This window comes from Sceloporus occidentalis, unplaced genomic scaffold (genome assembly GCF_023333645.1).
Source record: "Sceloporus occidentalis isolate IW3139 unplaced genomic scaffold, rSceOcc1.0.p SCAF_3, whole genome shotgun sequence".
NCBI lineage: Eukaryota > Metazoa > Chordata > Lepidosauria > Squamata > Phrynosomatidae > Sceloporus > Sceloporus occidentalis.
In genome coordinates, this window is record NW_028316983.1 from 206,007,895 (window position 1) to 206,025,344 (window position 17,450).

At 37.6% G+C, this 17,450-nt stretch overlaps 1 protein-coding gene across 2 annotated transcripts in view; it reads left to right on the forward strand.

Moving 5' to 3' along the window:
• Nucleotides 1-8,826, forward strand: part of LOC149317400 (phosphatidylinositol 3,4,5-trisphosphate-dependent Rac exchanger 2 protein-like) — a 182,225-nt gene extending 173,399 nt beyond the window's left edge. For both annotated transcript variants that reach the window (XM_089517426.1, XM_089517427.1), the window contains exons 39-40: nucleotides 1,431-1,498; nucleotides 6,178-8,826. In XM_089517426.1, coding sequence (XP_089373552.1) covers nucleotides 1,431-1,498; nucleotides 6,178-6,223 — 114 coding nt within the window. In that variant the 3' untranslated portion in view covers nucleotides 6,224-8,826. The remainder of the gene's footprint in view (nucleotides 1-1,430; nucleotides 1,499-6,177) is intronic.
• Nucleotides 8,827-17,450: the final 8,624 nt, after the last annotated feature.

Sequence of the window (17,450 nt, forward strand, 5' to 3'; positions counted from 1 at the left end):
CAACCTGTCAGGATTTCTTAGCAAGTTTTTGAAATTCTAGTTCATACATACCATTTTGATAGTATGTCAGTTTCTCTTTTATTGTCTGTTTGCAATCATTTAACTGCTTAGAACACTAGGTCAAACGAGTGTTTTCACACCTGGATTTAAGCCTAATAGATACATAGACAGGCTGAAAGGTAACAGACAGACAGACAGACACACATACTGTAAAATTTAAGTTACTGTTTCTTGGGATGAATTCTGAGAAATGGTTTGTACATAATTTTGTTTGTTCCTTTTGTGCTAATTTATATACTTGAACTTTTTTCACATTTACATTGCCTATGCCTTCAAAGGTAGCTGCTCACATACTGTGAAGAGTTTCCCCCTGCCCAAACTAATATTTATAATGAGAAGGTAGGAAATCTTGCAATTCCCTCTATCAAAGAATAAATGCAAATCATTCTAAAATGATGGTTTTTTTAACTTCCAAATTTATGTTCCTCTTTGGTTGCAATTTTATACATTATTTTATAGCCCCTCCTCCAATACATATAAGTTCTATTTAAGTATTAATATTCCTCAGGTAATTAGAACCATATGAAGAAAAATTACATATTTGGGGAATATTTTTAAGCTGTGGATGTTTGAATCCATGGATAAATATCTGTGGATATGGAGGGCCAACTGTATAGTCATGTGAAACTATCAATGAACATTTAGGCCTGTTACAGACTGCCAAAATAAAGCTGCTTCGGGTCTTTTTGGAGGTATGCTGTTTAAATGATGCCTGGGTCCTAAGAGTCCGGAGGTTGTACCAAAGCCACACTCCATTCCTAAGCACTGGAGGGCAGCTTTGGTGCAGCTTCTGGATTCTTAGGATGCATGCATCATTTAAACAGCATACCTCCAAAGAGACCCGAAGCAGCTTTATTTTGGCAGTCTGTAACAGGCCTTAGTTTCCAAAGACAGAATTCTGATTAAGTGCTTTAAGGCACCCTTAAGGGTGATGGAGACACTGGGAGAGGAGGCTGGAGTTAGCATGCTCATCCCCAATTCCATAAAGCAAACCTTGATTTTGCCATTTTATATAAGGGACACCATTTTACTATGCCGTTGTATTTAATTGGACTTGAGCATCCATGGATTCTGATATCCATGGGAAATCCTGAAACCAAACTTCAATGGAGATACCAAGGGACCATTGTATTTCCTGAATTCATAAATAAATGTTCATTATTTTTAATGTTATATTTTAGTATGATGTATTACTTGTACTTCAAATAAATTTATTATTTTTATACATTGGTAAGCATTATAGAAATGTACTTGCTATATATCCTGCTTTTGAGCATTTCTTTCTGAATGTATATGCCTAGACCAGCAACAAGTGAAAGTTTTAAAAAGATTAGTGATATGGAAAGCAAACCATTTTTCTTGTCTTACAGGGAGCAAGAGTGCAGAACACAGCCAAGAATTTAGGAGTTAGGGACCGAACACCACCATCTGCTCCAAGGTAATTAAACATTACAGTCAATTACCTGTGACCAAGACTATTCTCCAGTCTTTGTCAAATACTTCATCCAGATTCACACTGCAATTTTTACTGATATTCAAGGGTGGGGTTCATTTTCCTTTAGGTTGAAATTTCTACAGATTTCTACAAAATTTCTACAAAAATTTCTACAAAGGTTTCTACCCATTTTTGATCTTTAGTTTTGGAGTTTGCCTTTCAAAAGATACTGAGAAAGTTTTAAAAGAAATACTGGAGAAAAGCTAATTCTTTCTGTGACTGCCTACCAAAAATACACAAGACAGAGTAAGTGCAAGGGAGTTTCAACTAAGAGAGGAATTCCAGTTGTCTAGTGGCACCTCACAGGATGCTGCTTTAGCTACATCATTATAGGGTTTGTTGTTGTTAAATGCCCTCAAGTCAGCCTCAATCATGGCGATCCTGTCAATGATGTTTATCACACTATACTCTTAAAGTGCTACAATTCCACTTTGACTCCTCTACTGCCTCCTGTTGCATTCTGGGATTGGCAGTTTTAAGGAGGGGTATTTAGAATTCTCAGGCAGAATTCTATCCATCACCCACTTTCCTGATGTTCTAGGCAACAATGTTTTGTTTAACAGCAATGAAATATTTTCATGCTGCATCTTTATTGGTTCTTAATAGAGTCTATCAGGTTCTTTGCTTGTCTTTATTAATTTCTTAGAATGAAAAATATTATAGATCCAGATTTATGAGGGTGTTTTAAAAGTCAGTGATGGATTGCACACATCTCATATGTCTGCCAACAAAAGCTTAATGAAAATAAATAAGATTATCCCAAGACTTTCATGAGATTGGTTTTTTTTTTTTTTTTTTGGCCCAGAGGCAAAACTCTACCTGATCAATCTATTTGTTGTTTATAGCCTGCCTTATAGATTAAAATGTAATAATAAATTATATGTTATGTAAAAATGGAGAAGAGATAACAGTGCTTTGTTATTTACCATCAAGTTAACTTTTATTTATGGCAGCCCTATGAATGAGAGACCTTAAAATCCTTGGTCATCAGCTGTCCAGCCCAGATCTTTGCAAGCTCAGGTCCACTGTAGTGCAGTCTTCCTCTTTCTTACTGCCTTCGACCTAATTACAGGCTCCCCAATTTCAGGTTCAGGTCCCAGGGGCTCTGGCTCATCCTCTGAGTCCTCCAGGCTGGGCATGACATCATTTTTGCTCTAAGGCATGACCTGTACTCAGGTCAAGAGGCTGCCATTAGAACAGAATATGGAGAAACAAAATGATTCCCAATTGGTAAAGGAGTCAGGCAAGGCTGCATATTATCACCCTATTTATCCAACCTGTATGTAAAAAACATCGTATAGACAACAGGCTTAGATTCAGAGACCAGAGGTGTGATGACTGGGGCAAGGAACATTAACAACCTAATATATGCAGACAACAAAATACTTCTAGCAGAAATCAATAAGGTTCTGAAGCACTTACCAAAGAAGATTAAGGAAGGAAGCAGCAAGGTAGGCTTAATGGTGAGAGTTAAGGAAACAAAAATAATGACCGTGGAAGATCAACAAGAATTTATCCTACATAATGAAAAAATTGAAATAGTTAAAATTCCAAACCATGGGTTAAATATTGACTAGAAGGGAGATTGCAGTCAAGAAATCAGAAGACTAGGAATTGAAAGGCAGCTATGAAAGAACTGGAGAAGACCCTAAAGCAAAGATATAACTCTGAACACTAAAGTGAGCCTACCCCAAGCCATCATATTCCCCATCACCATGTATAGATGTGAGATCAGGACAGTGAAGAAAGCAGATAGAAAATCAACTCATTTGAGTTGTGGTGCTGCAAAAGCATGTTGAGGATACAATGGACAGCCAAAAAGACAAACAAATGGTTTATAGAAAAGATCAATACTGAACTTTCCCAGGAAGCCAGGATTACTAAATAGAGACTGTCATACTTTGGCCACATCATGAGACAGCTTGATTCATGAGAACAGACAATTATGCTGCGAAAGGTGGAGAGCAGTAGAGAAGCCAGATGGTTAGACTTGATCAGGGAAGCCATTCGCCTGGGGCCTGAGCATAGCAGTTGAGGACAGAGAATCTTGGAGATGTCTCATCCACAAGATTGCCATGAGTTCAGGTAGACCTGTGGTCAGTTAACAACAACAAAGTTCTTCTTAGTGGTCAGTGTAATGAACACACTTGTTTTGTACCTGCACAAAGCCACTTGAAACATTTTAGAGATGAGAGTAGCATTTTTTCATGGGAAAATTGTCTTCTGCAATTCAGTATGGAATCTCTTGCTTTTCCTACCCTGTCACCTAAATATCTTGTGCTTTAATGGTCTCTCTGTCTCTCTTTCCCCCCTCTTTCCATCCTTCTTAGGTTGGCAAGTATAAAACTTTATGAGGCAAGCACTGACACTGAGCCAAGTAAATGTATAGCACTTTATGGGCATCAAAAGACTAATACACACTTTTTAAAAACTTTTAATCTTTTAAAACTGTTTTAACTTGTTAAATGTATTTAGTATGTTTCAATATATTTAATTTTTATTTTAAATTAACTTGTTTGAATTGATTTTGTTTGTATGCTGTCCTCTGATCTTTTGATATAGGATGGGATACAGATATTTGATTGATTGACTGGTACCTACCTACTCTGCTAGTGCTCAGCAGTTACCAACTCAGCCTCTGGCTATCCTGCCTCTGTTTTTGATCTGACAACCACCTATGTAAAGACAGCCAAGGCCAAGAGCCCTTACACCTCAACTTCAGAGATTATCACATTGTATTTAAAGCAACTCATCCCTGACAGGATACGGTCATATTTAATTTTAAAACCGGGTGTTATTGCAATGCCGCCACAGCCGGACAGATGCAACCTGTATGTAGCCCAGATTCCAGCCACACTTATCCTGTGGCTTTTCAGAAATAGCAAGCTCCCGTGGCTGGGATTTGGGATGCATACGGGTTGCACTGGCCTGGCCATGGCTACATGCAATAACACTCAGTTTTAAAATTAAATGTGACTGTATTCTGTCAGAGATAAGTCGCTTTAAATATAATACAATAACCTCCCTTCTCAACTAGTTACTTCAGCACACTTATCTCCATTTGTGAGGCAGGTCCAATGGTTGTGGAAGAACTTGTGCACCTAAAAGATTTGGTGTAGCAGTGCATTACAGCTCATTTAATAAAGCTAATACTGACATTGAAGTCTATGACTCATCAATATGCACTCATCAAGTCTCCTCACCTGACTTACCTGTAAACAAGATCTTCTCTCTATGGAGGGTGTTCAGCCTTACACTGATCAACATATCCATTAAGACTCTGTCACTTTTTTAAAAAAACAATGAAAACCTTATTTTAGGAAAGTTCATTGTCAGTCTTATTCACTGGTTGCAGTGTTTATGCTTCACTCTTTGCTTCATGTTGCTTGCTAGTCTTGGGAGAGCCTTTTGTTGACAGCTTGACTCATTTGACCAGCCCTCCCCTTCCACTGCATGATGATCCAGGCAGCTCAAAATACCATATACTCACCACACTTGCAGTACTTCTTGACACATGCAGTTGTCTTGGATCTACTCCTTTTTCTCATCACCCTTGGGGACTAGGGTCTACCTCTTTCTTCTCTCTGGATTTATGTGGCAGCCATTTCTGCCATTGCCCTCAGATTACTCATGATCCTGTCAATTGAGGCTCAATGGTTTTTGTAAAGGCTTGAAAAACTGCATATGCATGGGACACACGTGGTTGTTTCCAAACATAAACCATTTGGACTACTGGTCACATATTAACTGATAGCTCTTCTTAACAAAGATTACCTCCCTTCTGGCCATAACATCTGCTAGGAGGTCTATTCAACTCTTCTATCATCAGTTTTATTAAGAGAAGGACATCATAATGCCAGACATTATCATCTTAGCAAAACTGGTGTGGTAGTTTCATGCCTCACATGACATAGTTCTCTCTTAGTCTTCTTACCTAATTCTACATCACTATGGGAGACACAACACTACTAGATGCATGGGATGGGGCATTTTACACAGTAGACCCTCCCAGGCACTATTCCTTAGGTCCTTGAGAAACACAGACTGGTAATAAGAGTGACTTTAGCCTATGACATTGGGTTGGGAGTGAGGGTTAGGCCATACTTTGGAAGGATAGCACAACAAGGTATGTGACTTGAAATAAGAATACGCTGCTGAAAGCTGGGATGTTGCGGGCATAAACAAACATGTAATGTACCCTTTGTTGTACTTCACAAGAACTGTAAAGGCTAAATCTGTAATTTCTGCCACACCAAGAAACATGGTTAGAATAATTTGGTATAATGTATAGCAAAGAGACTCTAATCTTTCCACATAACTTTTTGACATATCTTAACAAGGGGGTAGATACAAATGTTCATTAAGTGGGAAGGGAAGATATTAGCTGAAACAAACTATATTTTGGTGACATAGGCCCCTGAAATAGCAAATAACTATCACAGAATTATTTTTGTTTGTGCAAAAAACTATTTTTTTACCTAAACATTTCACAAAGAATATCCACAACACTAAGAGCGCTGACTTCATTTGGTTTTCAATCTATAGTCTTCTTCTGACCATAACTACATTATGGCTAACAATTTCAACAGCTATTGTCATAACTGTTCTTTGTTTTTTGGCAGATTGTACAAGCTGTGTCAGCCACCACCTCCTGTTGGAGAGGAGTAAAGCCTCCCATCTGAGGAATAATCAAAATGCCAGTTTCCATGACACTGAAAAAACGTGAACACAACGGGCTCTGATAGAATGTGCTTTGAGTACTGATCAGCTGTAGCACTTAGCACTGGATACAGCAATCTGTTAAAATACAACTGTGCTACTGACAAACAAATACTTCTGAGAGAAAAAGAATATTTGAATGTGAGCTGCATGCTCTGTAATTTTAAACCTAGGATGTTTATACTAGAATAAGGTTGCATTTGAATTGATTGCTTCAAAAGTGCCAGTCACTCAGTTATGCACTAGTAACTACATGAACATAAAGATGAAGTGCAAAACAGAGAGAAACACTGTATGACACAATTTGATAAACCGATGCCTTGATCTAAAGGGTGATAAAGCAATAAGCCATTTAAAGTTGCTACTGTAGACTGTAGTTCTTCAATACTCCCCGCACTCCTGATAGCATTCTCATTTTCTAAATTGTAAACTGGAGCTGTACATGAAATTGTTTTTGTGAAGATGTAGTGAACACATTGAAATAGAAGTCAACTGTATTTGTGATACATTGGTAACAGCCAAAGGAATTTAGTGAGCAGTTTGCATGACTTGGCAGTAGTGACATTCATCACAATGAGATGAGAGATTAGAAGTGACAGTCTGATTCTGCTGAGTCAAAATTCTATTCACTGTTCTTAAGAAATTGTTTGGCAACCACAGACGGTGTTTCCTATGACAGATAGGGCTTCCGCATGAGATCATGCTGACTATGTAGACAATTCTGCTAAAAATATTCTTATACATTTTTTGTATTTCCAAATTCTGGTGTACATTTATGTGAGAATGTAGATGTTTTTACGCAAGGAAAGGTCACACCAATGTACATGTGTTTTTTAAAAGCTTATAGCAAGTTCTTAAAGCATGGATACTCCTGCATCCACCAATAGTCCCCCCCCCCCAGTGTATTCCATTTTACTTTAGAAAACTGAAACTGAATTTATGTTGCAAACAATCCTGAACTGCAAGACTGATACAAAAACCACCTGTCTAGTAATGTACAAAAATCAAGTTGGTCAGAAAATTAAAATTAATACAATTTATAAAAACAAATCAAGAAAACAATGTTTACTTGGCTACCCAGTGTTAGAAGCAAGATTCTAGACTGACAGTTGAGGATTCTAGACATTGCATGCTTACTCTGAAGTTCCCCTATAGCTCTTTCCCTCTGGAAGAGATCTGGGGAGAGGGAATCACTTTTGCACACAGTTTACCTTCTGCTGAGAGATGGATAGGATTGCATGCAACCTCCAAGAGGTCAGTTAAACAGCAAAAAACCCCATATTCGTACTAGGAAAGAAGCCGGACAGTTTGAAAATTTTCACACTGGCGCTTACTGTGGGTTAAGCACCGGTAATGCACTGGTGAAACGTCCCTGAAGCATCCTTGAATCGTTCGCGGAACAGCCAATTCCTATTAACACAAAGTTCCCATTAATAGGAAATGGCTGCTCCATGAACGATTCAAGGATGGTAGAGGTGAGGGGACACTTCACTGATGTTTCAGAAGCGAGACTGGCTTTCACACTCTCATGATTCAGGGATGTTTCACCGGTGCTTTACTGGTGCTTAACCCCCCGTAAGCACTGGTATGAAAATCTTCTTTATATGCCACACTAAACATGTTATTTGATAACTTTTATTTCATCATGGTTAAAACAAATGGTAGTTTCTTATGTTCTAATGCATAAATGCACACCAGGTTCAGGATATCTATGTTACTGTAGCAATTTTTAATCCTAATTGGTTTGAATGATATATGAAGATGCGTAGTGACATGATTGTGTCTCCTTTGCTGGATTATGATGGTATGCTATATATAGCAAATAACTGATCCTCTACTTCTAAAAAAAATGTAGCAAACATAATTCGTTTACTGAACTATAACTAGTCCTTGTATATGTTACTTTCAGGATATTGAACTTTGTTTCAGTAAAGATATTGCTTATCTTTGAAGGTATCAAGGATATATATGTGTAGTATCAGTTTCTAAAATGCAAAATTGATCCCAAATTTTCTATTGAAAACTCATATTAAACTTAATCTTTCAGACTGGGCTCAGAAATAAATGTTGTTTTTATGCTGCAAATATTTGCTTAGAACTGAAACCCTCACTTCTGGAGATGATGAAATGCTGCTACAGTTCAAAGGGATAATTTAGCATACTCCAATAGTGCCTGAAAGATATTTTTAGTTTAGACATTCTTCAGTATTGTTGGCTGTGGTCCTGTTATTACTCCTAAACTATCATGCATGCTCCACCATTCATATAGACTAATTTTAAAGATTATAGCAACAGTATATGTCTGTAGTATTGTGTACATAGTGTAAGAAATCCATTACATCTGTATGTCCATTGATAAAACACATTCAGTTATAATTTTTCCTATGGTTTTAATTTTAGCATTACTAGATTTTCTAGATGGAGAATATATTTTTGTAATTACCCAATAAGGAGTCTAGATTATTGATGCTTTTTAAAAGTATAAATATGTATGTAAAGACATCTACAAAGCATATTAGTATTTTCTTCTACATCTACCTTACTTGTACCTATATACTTCAACTTTTGTTACAGGTAACACTGATAAATAAAAATGAAGTCTCCATTAAACTTTGATTTGAATAAATTTATTTTTCTACATAATATATTTTTATGTCCATTACTGATGATTACTTATAGTTTAGCCTAATACATTATATTTTTATTAGATACTTATATTTTTCCCCAGGTTTATATAAAAAGTATGAAATAGTATCAAATATTAATAAACTTTTTTTACAAGTCTCCTTTGAGTTGATTTTTTTATTAGTTATTTTTGCTCTATTGATGACATTTTTGGAGTAAAATAAAAGCAATGTTGGATCATTTTGACAGTAAATTATATCCACTTTTTAAAAAGGTATCAGAAAACAGCTTGTATGAAGGTCTATAGCAGTAGGTAAAGGTGTTTGGTGGGAGAATGGCACAGGGCTCTAATTCATTTCAAAAATATGTTCTGGAAAGGGGCCATATTTAATTAATTACCTTTCAGAATAAAACTGGCTTACCTAAGAACACTTTTCATAAGATATACATAAGACAACATATAATTCAGCCCTACAAGATGAAAGGAATAGAAGGAAGAAAGGCAAGAAGGGGGAAGTTGCTATTTGTCACAACAGAATAGTAGCTGGCCAGAGATCTCACATCTATCTTTCAAGTAGAATTGCGTGCCAGGGAACTTGGTAAGAAGGTGAAAATCCAAGGGCAGAGAGTAAAGCTCCAAGCTGTGCACAGATGGCGTTTCTGACTCATGTGTGGAACTCAATGAAAAAATGTTAGAATATCAGCCCCTTTTGTGTTTGATGGGAGTTGCACACTGACCCTGCCACCAATGTTGCATGGCCTTTCCAACTCCTGTGGAAGTCTAAACGTGTAGATTTCCCTGACTCTGGCCCAGTGCTTTGACATCAAGGGCCAGGCAGCCACACAATATTGAAGGTAGGGCTAGCAGCACTACCCCAATGCCCTGTTTTAACAGTTGGAAACTCTTCACCTTTATTATATATGTAAGAAAGAATTGTACTGTACATCCAATGGCAAATTTCATCCTGCCTGTGAAGATAGAGAACATAAGATATTCCTGATGGCAGATACTCAGTTAACATGGACCTGTTATTTCATGGCATGCCAACTACTCAGCGATGTTGTTGTGTGCCTTCATGTTGTTTCTGACTTATGGCAACCCCAAGGCAAACCTGGGGCTGATAGTGTGTGACTCACGGAAGTTCAGCCAGTGGGTTTCCATGACCAAAAGGGCAATCAAACCCTGATGTCCAGAGTCATAGTTCAATGCCCAAATCAATACACCATGATGGCTCTCCTGTTGTTATAATACTTGTATTTATTTATATCCTGCCCTTTCCCCAGTTTGGGACTCAAGACAATGATAAAACTACATTGGCTCTCTACTCAGTCGGACCCATAGTTTAAAAAAAGATTGTCAGAGGGTAGTCTTCATTCATTTTCTCAATGCATGCTAATGAGTAGAATTAAGTCTGCACTACCAGGGCATGGGATCTTGTGTATATGCTACATATGTTCCTCCTTATAGGGATTTCGATTCAGCCAGCTATTCGGCATGTGAACATCTGACCGAGGTTTAGATATTCCCCTATTTCATTTGAGAAACCAAATTGCTGTGTTCGTAAATTGCAAAGAAAGATTATTCTTTTTTAATGAGCAGCTCTCAGATAAAAAAGGGATTTAAAAATGTCCAATACTGACCCTTCTCATCCCTAATGATAAAGTCCAAAGAGATAACTGGCTTATTCCATTCCAGTATTCTACATCTATTTGCTGAGAAAAGCCTGGCAAGGATTTTTTCAATGAACACCCAGGCATATTTACTCAAAAGTACATCCAGTTTAATGAAGGTTTTTTTTTTTTTAATCCCAGTCTCCTCTTCACCCAAGCAAGGATTATGCTACAGTTCAAGGCAAAAGGTGGCATTTCTGTAGAAATGGGTCTGCTTAGTTTTCTTGTAAGAGCCTTATAAATGATTCAAGATTTGATGCCAGAATCCTGGCTCAGGTAATACACTGAGATTGCAGATGTCTAATGCCACCTGGTCATTGATCTTCTGTTATAACACTATGTGCAATTACACCTGACTTTATGCATTGCACTGGATATAGTCCTTCATTTGTATGTACATTGGCTGTGTTAAACATAGGAAGCCCTCTCATGCTGACACAGCCTAACAGCTCTTCAGAGTCCAGGGTCTTGCCTCTGCCTGGAGATGATAGAATTTGAACCTGTGGTCTTCTCATCAAAAAACAAAACCATGCCTTTTGTGACTAGAAACCTGTGTGGTTCTTTTTAGTTGTTTGGAAACAGCGAAGCTTGCTAATTATAGAAATGATTTTTTAAGTTTCAAAAGGTGCCAGTTTTTCCTAAAGCCGTGATGAAGATAAATGGCCAACCTTGTGATATAAAACATTTATGTTCCTAGATGAACTACTATTTTGAATCCCTCATCAAGTTACAACTAAAAACAAATCACACCTTATCCTTTATTTATCTATTTGTTGTTGGATTTATATTCTGCCTTTGATCCCCCAATGGGATTCATCCAAGATGCTCCACTTCTTACTTTGGGTGATTATGTTACAGTAAACTAATTATGTCTTAAGTAGTGGTATTCAATTGAGTGTCAGTATGAATTATCAGTTTGCTGTATTTTTAAGGATTGTACTTTGTAATTTCAGCCTTGCTATCAAAGAAGTTTGCTTCTTTGATAGCAACTTCAGGCTGAAATTACAAATTACAAATTACAATGATTAAGGGAAGGGATAAAGACTTTTTAACCCTTCCATTCCATTTATGGTTCACATCAAAATCATGTTCTTTAAGTTGCTTTTTCATCTGTAGGTGGGGGAACATGTTCGTTTTAACCACAGGTTATATGAAATGTTTAACTACAGATTTAAAAAAAGAAAAGAAAAAGCCACTTACCTATGTGCCCCTCCTTCACCCTGAACTCTAATCTGACCATACCTATGTTGTCTTTTAATGGAGGGGGGAGGAACTTTGTGGAAAATATTGTTCGCCAACAATTGGAGGGTCATGTGACTCACACCCTTGGTCAAGCATTTAAACCAATATGAAATTATAATCTCCTACTGAACTACTTGGAATCCTGCTACTGGAAAAAGAAATATTCTTAACCTACTCTTTAGTACCACAAGACAATTGATTAAATTTCCCTAATTTTATAGTGGCAACTTGCTCATGTGGTTGTTAATGTATTTGCTCCAGACAGATTTTTATAAACTTCATAGCAAAGAAGAGAAAGTACTTGCAACATGGAGTTTACATTGTATGGGATGCTAAAATGGCAAACTTGCTTCCTACAGAGCCTGCATATAAGGTTCAGAAGTCCTGCAGAGGGGCCAGCTGGCAATCCTGTATTTGTGTTTTCCACAACATCCTGGATTCTGATCAGTGAAAGCTTTCTCTGGCACATGTGATACTTCCTTTTTTAGGGGGGCTATATCCTGCCTTTCTCCCAAAATGGAACTCAGAATGGCTTTCAATATAAGTAAAACAAAACTCCCAAATCAGTATATGGTTCATGAGTTTAAAAGGCATTGAACAATCCAACTAAAACATTACTTTTAGGACGTTAATTTAAAATGAAAGCACACAAGTCACATATTATTAAAAAACAGCACACCCATTACACATTCTTTTACCACAATATGGTTCATGTTCTTGATGCACAGTTGTCAGATGGTGATGAATACCACTCTCTTGTTGCAATTTTGTATGCCATGTTCCAGAACTGCTGAATAGTTGTCTGTGCTTTTTGAAGGCCCTGACCAGGGTGACATATTGTACAGCTTATTTTCCCCTTTGTATTGTGCTGAAGAACAGTAGTTCTGGGAAACATAAGTACGTTCAAACTTCATGCCTGTAAAACTGCATGGGAGCTTGCAGTTACCAGGCTGTAGTGTTATTCTGAGTCTTGTCTATGTGCAGGTGATGCAGGAGTGTGACACAGTCTCCTCATTGCAAGTTCACTGGCTCTATTCCCTGCATGGGTGTGTAGTGCAATCAGGCCAGTGGACACTGGTGAAGTTTCAGTGGATGCTGGAAGAATGGTTAACTTTTCTGGTAGAATGGTTCAACTTCACTAAGAACTGAGAATGTATAAGATATAGGAGCTATTATATCAGCTTGCAATATCTCTCCAGGGCATATGCATAGACACAGTGTACCTATAGCTCAGACAGGAATCATGTGGCTCCCAAGGGCATATTTGTGATTCTGAAGGCCACAACTCGAGAGAGAAAAAAGATGCACATTCAGGGAGTATCATTTTCCTTCATACCTGTTTCAGCAGAAAATCCAGTATTTTTTTAAAATAACAACAGGGGATGCTTTTTTAATGGAAGTGAACTGGCTTTCATTTTTGGTGGATCTGGAGGATCTTGGGATAGAAAAATGTCCCTCAGAACTTGGTTATTTGTGGCATACAGGGATTCTACCTTATTTATTTATATTGCTGTTATACAGGTTTTAATTTCAGAGCTGAATGATGACCCAAGGACTGTTCAAAACATGATCTGCTCAAATGAAATATGCTAAAATCATATTAGATTATGGTCCCACAGGCAGTAATGTATTTACTTTTATTCATGCACAGAACCTAGTGTTCCTTTGGGTTTTATAAATGTTAAAAGCTGATGAAATGGTAATGCTGTTTTACAGTCAACCAGAGTTTTTTAGCACCTTAGATGCATATGAAATATTACATAAAAAGAGCATTTAGATTGTTAATCGAGAATGTTTGCACTTTGGTCTAAAACGTATTGGCTGTTATCCAGAAAGTCCATTTAAGCACAAGATTTTGGATGTCCCTTGGGGTATATGTATTCTCTTGCATTATAACTCTAACCAACCCAAACACCTTGTTGCATTACTGGGTGGAGATGAAAGCGGTATGTACAATTTTTCTTGACCGTGGTTCTTATGTCAATTTCCTTTAAAATCAACTGAGACTTGATTATAGATAGAACAGTACAAAGCATGTGATTACATAAATTATGCAAACTAATGCATTTATTTCTAAATGGATTTTATACTGCTTTTCAATCCACCTCCAAAGCTATTTCCATAAAAGAACCAAATCAAACCAAACACCATCATGTAGTAAAAATTAAAACTAAAACCTAAATCAAAAGGAGCTGGGCTTCAACTATTTAACACAAAGCTATCAAAAGTTATTTGGAATAAGAACATTATAATTGTCCATCAGTTAATGTTTTTACTAAATCCCATCAGGGATGAGTCTCCCTTTCTTTGGAATGAAGTTCTATAACTGAGGTGCTGCTACAGAAAGGATCCTGTTTTACCAAATCTCTCTGGGTAGTTGGTCAGATAACTATGATTTAAGAGACTTGCACATGAATCCAAGGACCAAGTGTGAGCTTGAAAAACCAGTAAACCCCCCCCCCCCCAAAAGACGACTAGATTGGATGCGGATTGTCCATTCCATGAACTTTTCCATTCAAGAGAGGCATATGTTGTAGCAGAGGCTCCCTGCTGGACAAAAGAGAAAGGGAGATTTTTTTTGTGATCCCCCCCCCCCATCTCCCTATATCTCTACATTGTCTCTCATCAACAGCATTTTGAGGCAGCTGCATATGGTTGGGGACAGAAAGAAGAATTACAAAGGCTGCTTTCCTGTCCCTTTCCCCAAGCAAAATTCTGCTACTCTGGATACTCAGAATCCAACCCATCATTCTAAACACATTGTCACAGACCAGGATGCTTTCTTGCAGGACATTCTCAATTTAGACTGCAGGTATGCCAAGAAAAACCAAGACATCTGTGACTCACACCTAACCAGGTCCATTCCTCTCTGTTGACACAGGCCAACTGTGCTGATCAGCCAAAGGAAGCAAAAGAGATGGGGGGAGGGGGGGAGAGAAAGAAAGGAAAATTCAGGACCATTAAAAAAAAAGGATGACAACATTTTTAGTCTGTCTTAAATTACAGGCTCTTTCCTCTTATCTTACCTAAATATCTATGCAGGAAACTTTTCTGCAAAAATGGTAGGACTTACTATTAGATCTCCCAAACCTAATCCTTACATAGCAACATCTAAAAGAGCTGGTGACAGCAATGTATTTTATTATGCTAGCCCTGATTATTAACCATCAGAAACATTTGGTACTCTGTAATTTTTATACTCCTTTCCTCTGGAAAAAATATATATTTATATTTACATTAATTGAAATTCTTGAAGATGAAAGTTCTAAAGCCTTTTAACATCTTCAAACACAACTTCTTGCCTTAGAGACTAACAATGGCATTTTCATGATCACATGTAGAAAAATATACCCTTTACATCTAAAGATATGCTGTGGAAGGTGCAGGAAATGGTTTCCTTTTCAAAAGTACATAAGAATAACCATGCTCTTGGTTTAAATCAGACCAAAGGCTCTGATTCTGCCCCAGAGCTTGAAAACAGCTTGTTAATTATTTAGTTATGAATTTCCTAGATTTTCCCCTGACATGACTTAACTTATTAGATTTCTTGATTAAATGTAAAGTTAATTCTGTTAGGTTAACACGTTATTTAACTCTAGATGTCTACAGTTTGTTATCATGGGTGGCTCTTTTTATCTGATGCAGTGAAAAACCCTGATGCATTTACTGAAGCCACTCACTCAAAACCATAAGGTTGTAAGTTGAGTACTAGCCAGGGCTCAAGCTCAACTCAGGCTTGCATCATTCTGAGGACGCTAAAATGAAAACCCAGCTTGTTGAGAGCAATTAGCTTACAGTTGTAAACTACTTAGAGATTGCTTAGTTCAGTATGAAGTGGTATATAAATGAAGCTGCTATTGGTATGAAATGGTAAGGCCGGAAGGGTTTGTTTGTTCACCAAAATATTTGTATCTTGCCCTTTTATCATAAGATCTCAAGACAGCAAACAGATAAAAAAAATAAACAATTTAAACAATTCCAAATTAAAGTCAATAAATAATTTAAACAAGATAAAATATTGAACATATTAAAAAAGTTTAAACCATGCACATGCTTTAAAGTAAATTAGGCCTCAAAGACTTTAATAAAAAAGCTATGTTTTGACCAGGTGCTAACAAGGAAACCACATTGGCACCAACCAAAGTTTTAGGAAATAAAAGATTAGCATTGGAGAAAGTGCATCACAGGGCTATGCTGCTGAAATCTGAAAGCGCTTTCCGTAAAGTGCCACGATCTTCAGCAGTAAAGTGGGGCGTGTTACAGACTGCCGGATTGCGGCGGTCTGGCTCCGCCTCCGCTTGCAGCATCCAGGAGCCGCAGCGGCCAGACGCTCCGAGGAAGGAGCGCGGAAATGGCGCTCCTTCCTGGGCCCCAGAAGAGACGCCGCGAGGCGCTAGTCGCGCACTCGCGGCGTCACTTCCGGGGCACGACGTGCGGATGCACAGCGTCCGCTCCATCAATATGGCAGTGGCCATGTGGAATGGCCGCCGCCATTTGTCACAGACTCTGTCCGTGATAGGGTTAGGGGCGTCTGGAAGAGAGGCCCCTTTTTCAAACTGGGATGTCCTCAGGACGTCCCTAATGGCGGTTTGTAACCTGCCTTGGTGTCTACAGGGAAAGTCTCTTTCAGTAACTGCCACCTTGTTCTGAACCAGGCTTCCCATAAAGGTCATGAGAACATCCATCTAGCGAGCTTCTGAAAAATGATCAAGAATGGCTTTTTAATAAGCTTTTCCCTATTTTTGAATTTTTAAAAGATGATATTACTTTAAGAAAAATCTAAAGCTTTTATCTGGTGGGCCTGAGAAGAGGGCATTTGTTTTGTATTTTTGTGTAATCCATACTTAGAGTATGCATTTTTATAAATTATGCACAAAGATAATTAGTTTATGTGTTTTATCTATTGTTGGTTATTTAAGAGCCCCTTTAGTCTATAACAGGGTTGAGGAATGTGTGGCCCTCCAGATGATGTTGGATTACTGCTCTAATCATACTGTGCAGACCTCAAAACTGGGAATGCTGGCTAGAGTTGATGGGAGTTGTAGAGCAAACAGGTCTGCAGGGCACACATTCCTCAGCTCTGATCTATAAAATGGAATATAAACTTTCAAATAAATAGCTGTTATACAAATATATTTGCTTTATAATAAATTCTCTGTGCCAGAATATCATTCTATTATCTTTCATAATAGAATGTTGGAACATTTATAAAATTTAAGTCCTGTTCTCTTCCTAATTGGTAGAATGCAGATACATTTTCTAAATCTTACCTGCTAGACACAGCTATGGTTGTGATCAGCCTTAGCTTTTCCCATTTACTTCAAAGAAAAGAAGATTACTAGACTCACAGTATAAAATCACGCACAACTTTACTGTCATGCTGTCACCTCATCCATTTTTTCCCTCTTTATTCATAATCAAAGTTCACTGACCAAATCTTTTTACTCTGTCCCCTGGTATTTTGATTGACAGCCCTGCATCATATAGCACTTTTGGTGATAATCTTATAACAAAATCTATTATTTTCTTTTCCCTTTTCCATTATATTCTTCATATCCTTGAAATAGACAAATCTGTTCTGTTCAGCATAATTCTCACACATCATTGCTCCCATTTTTCACTTTACAGTTAAACCAAT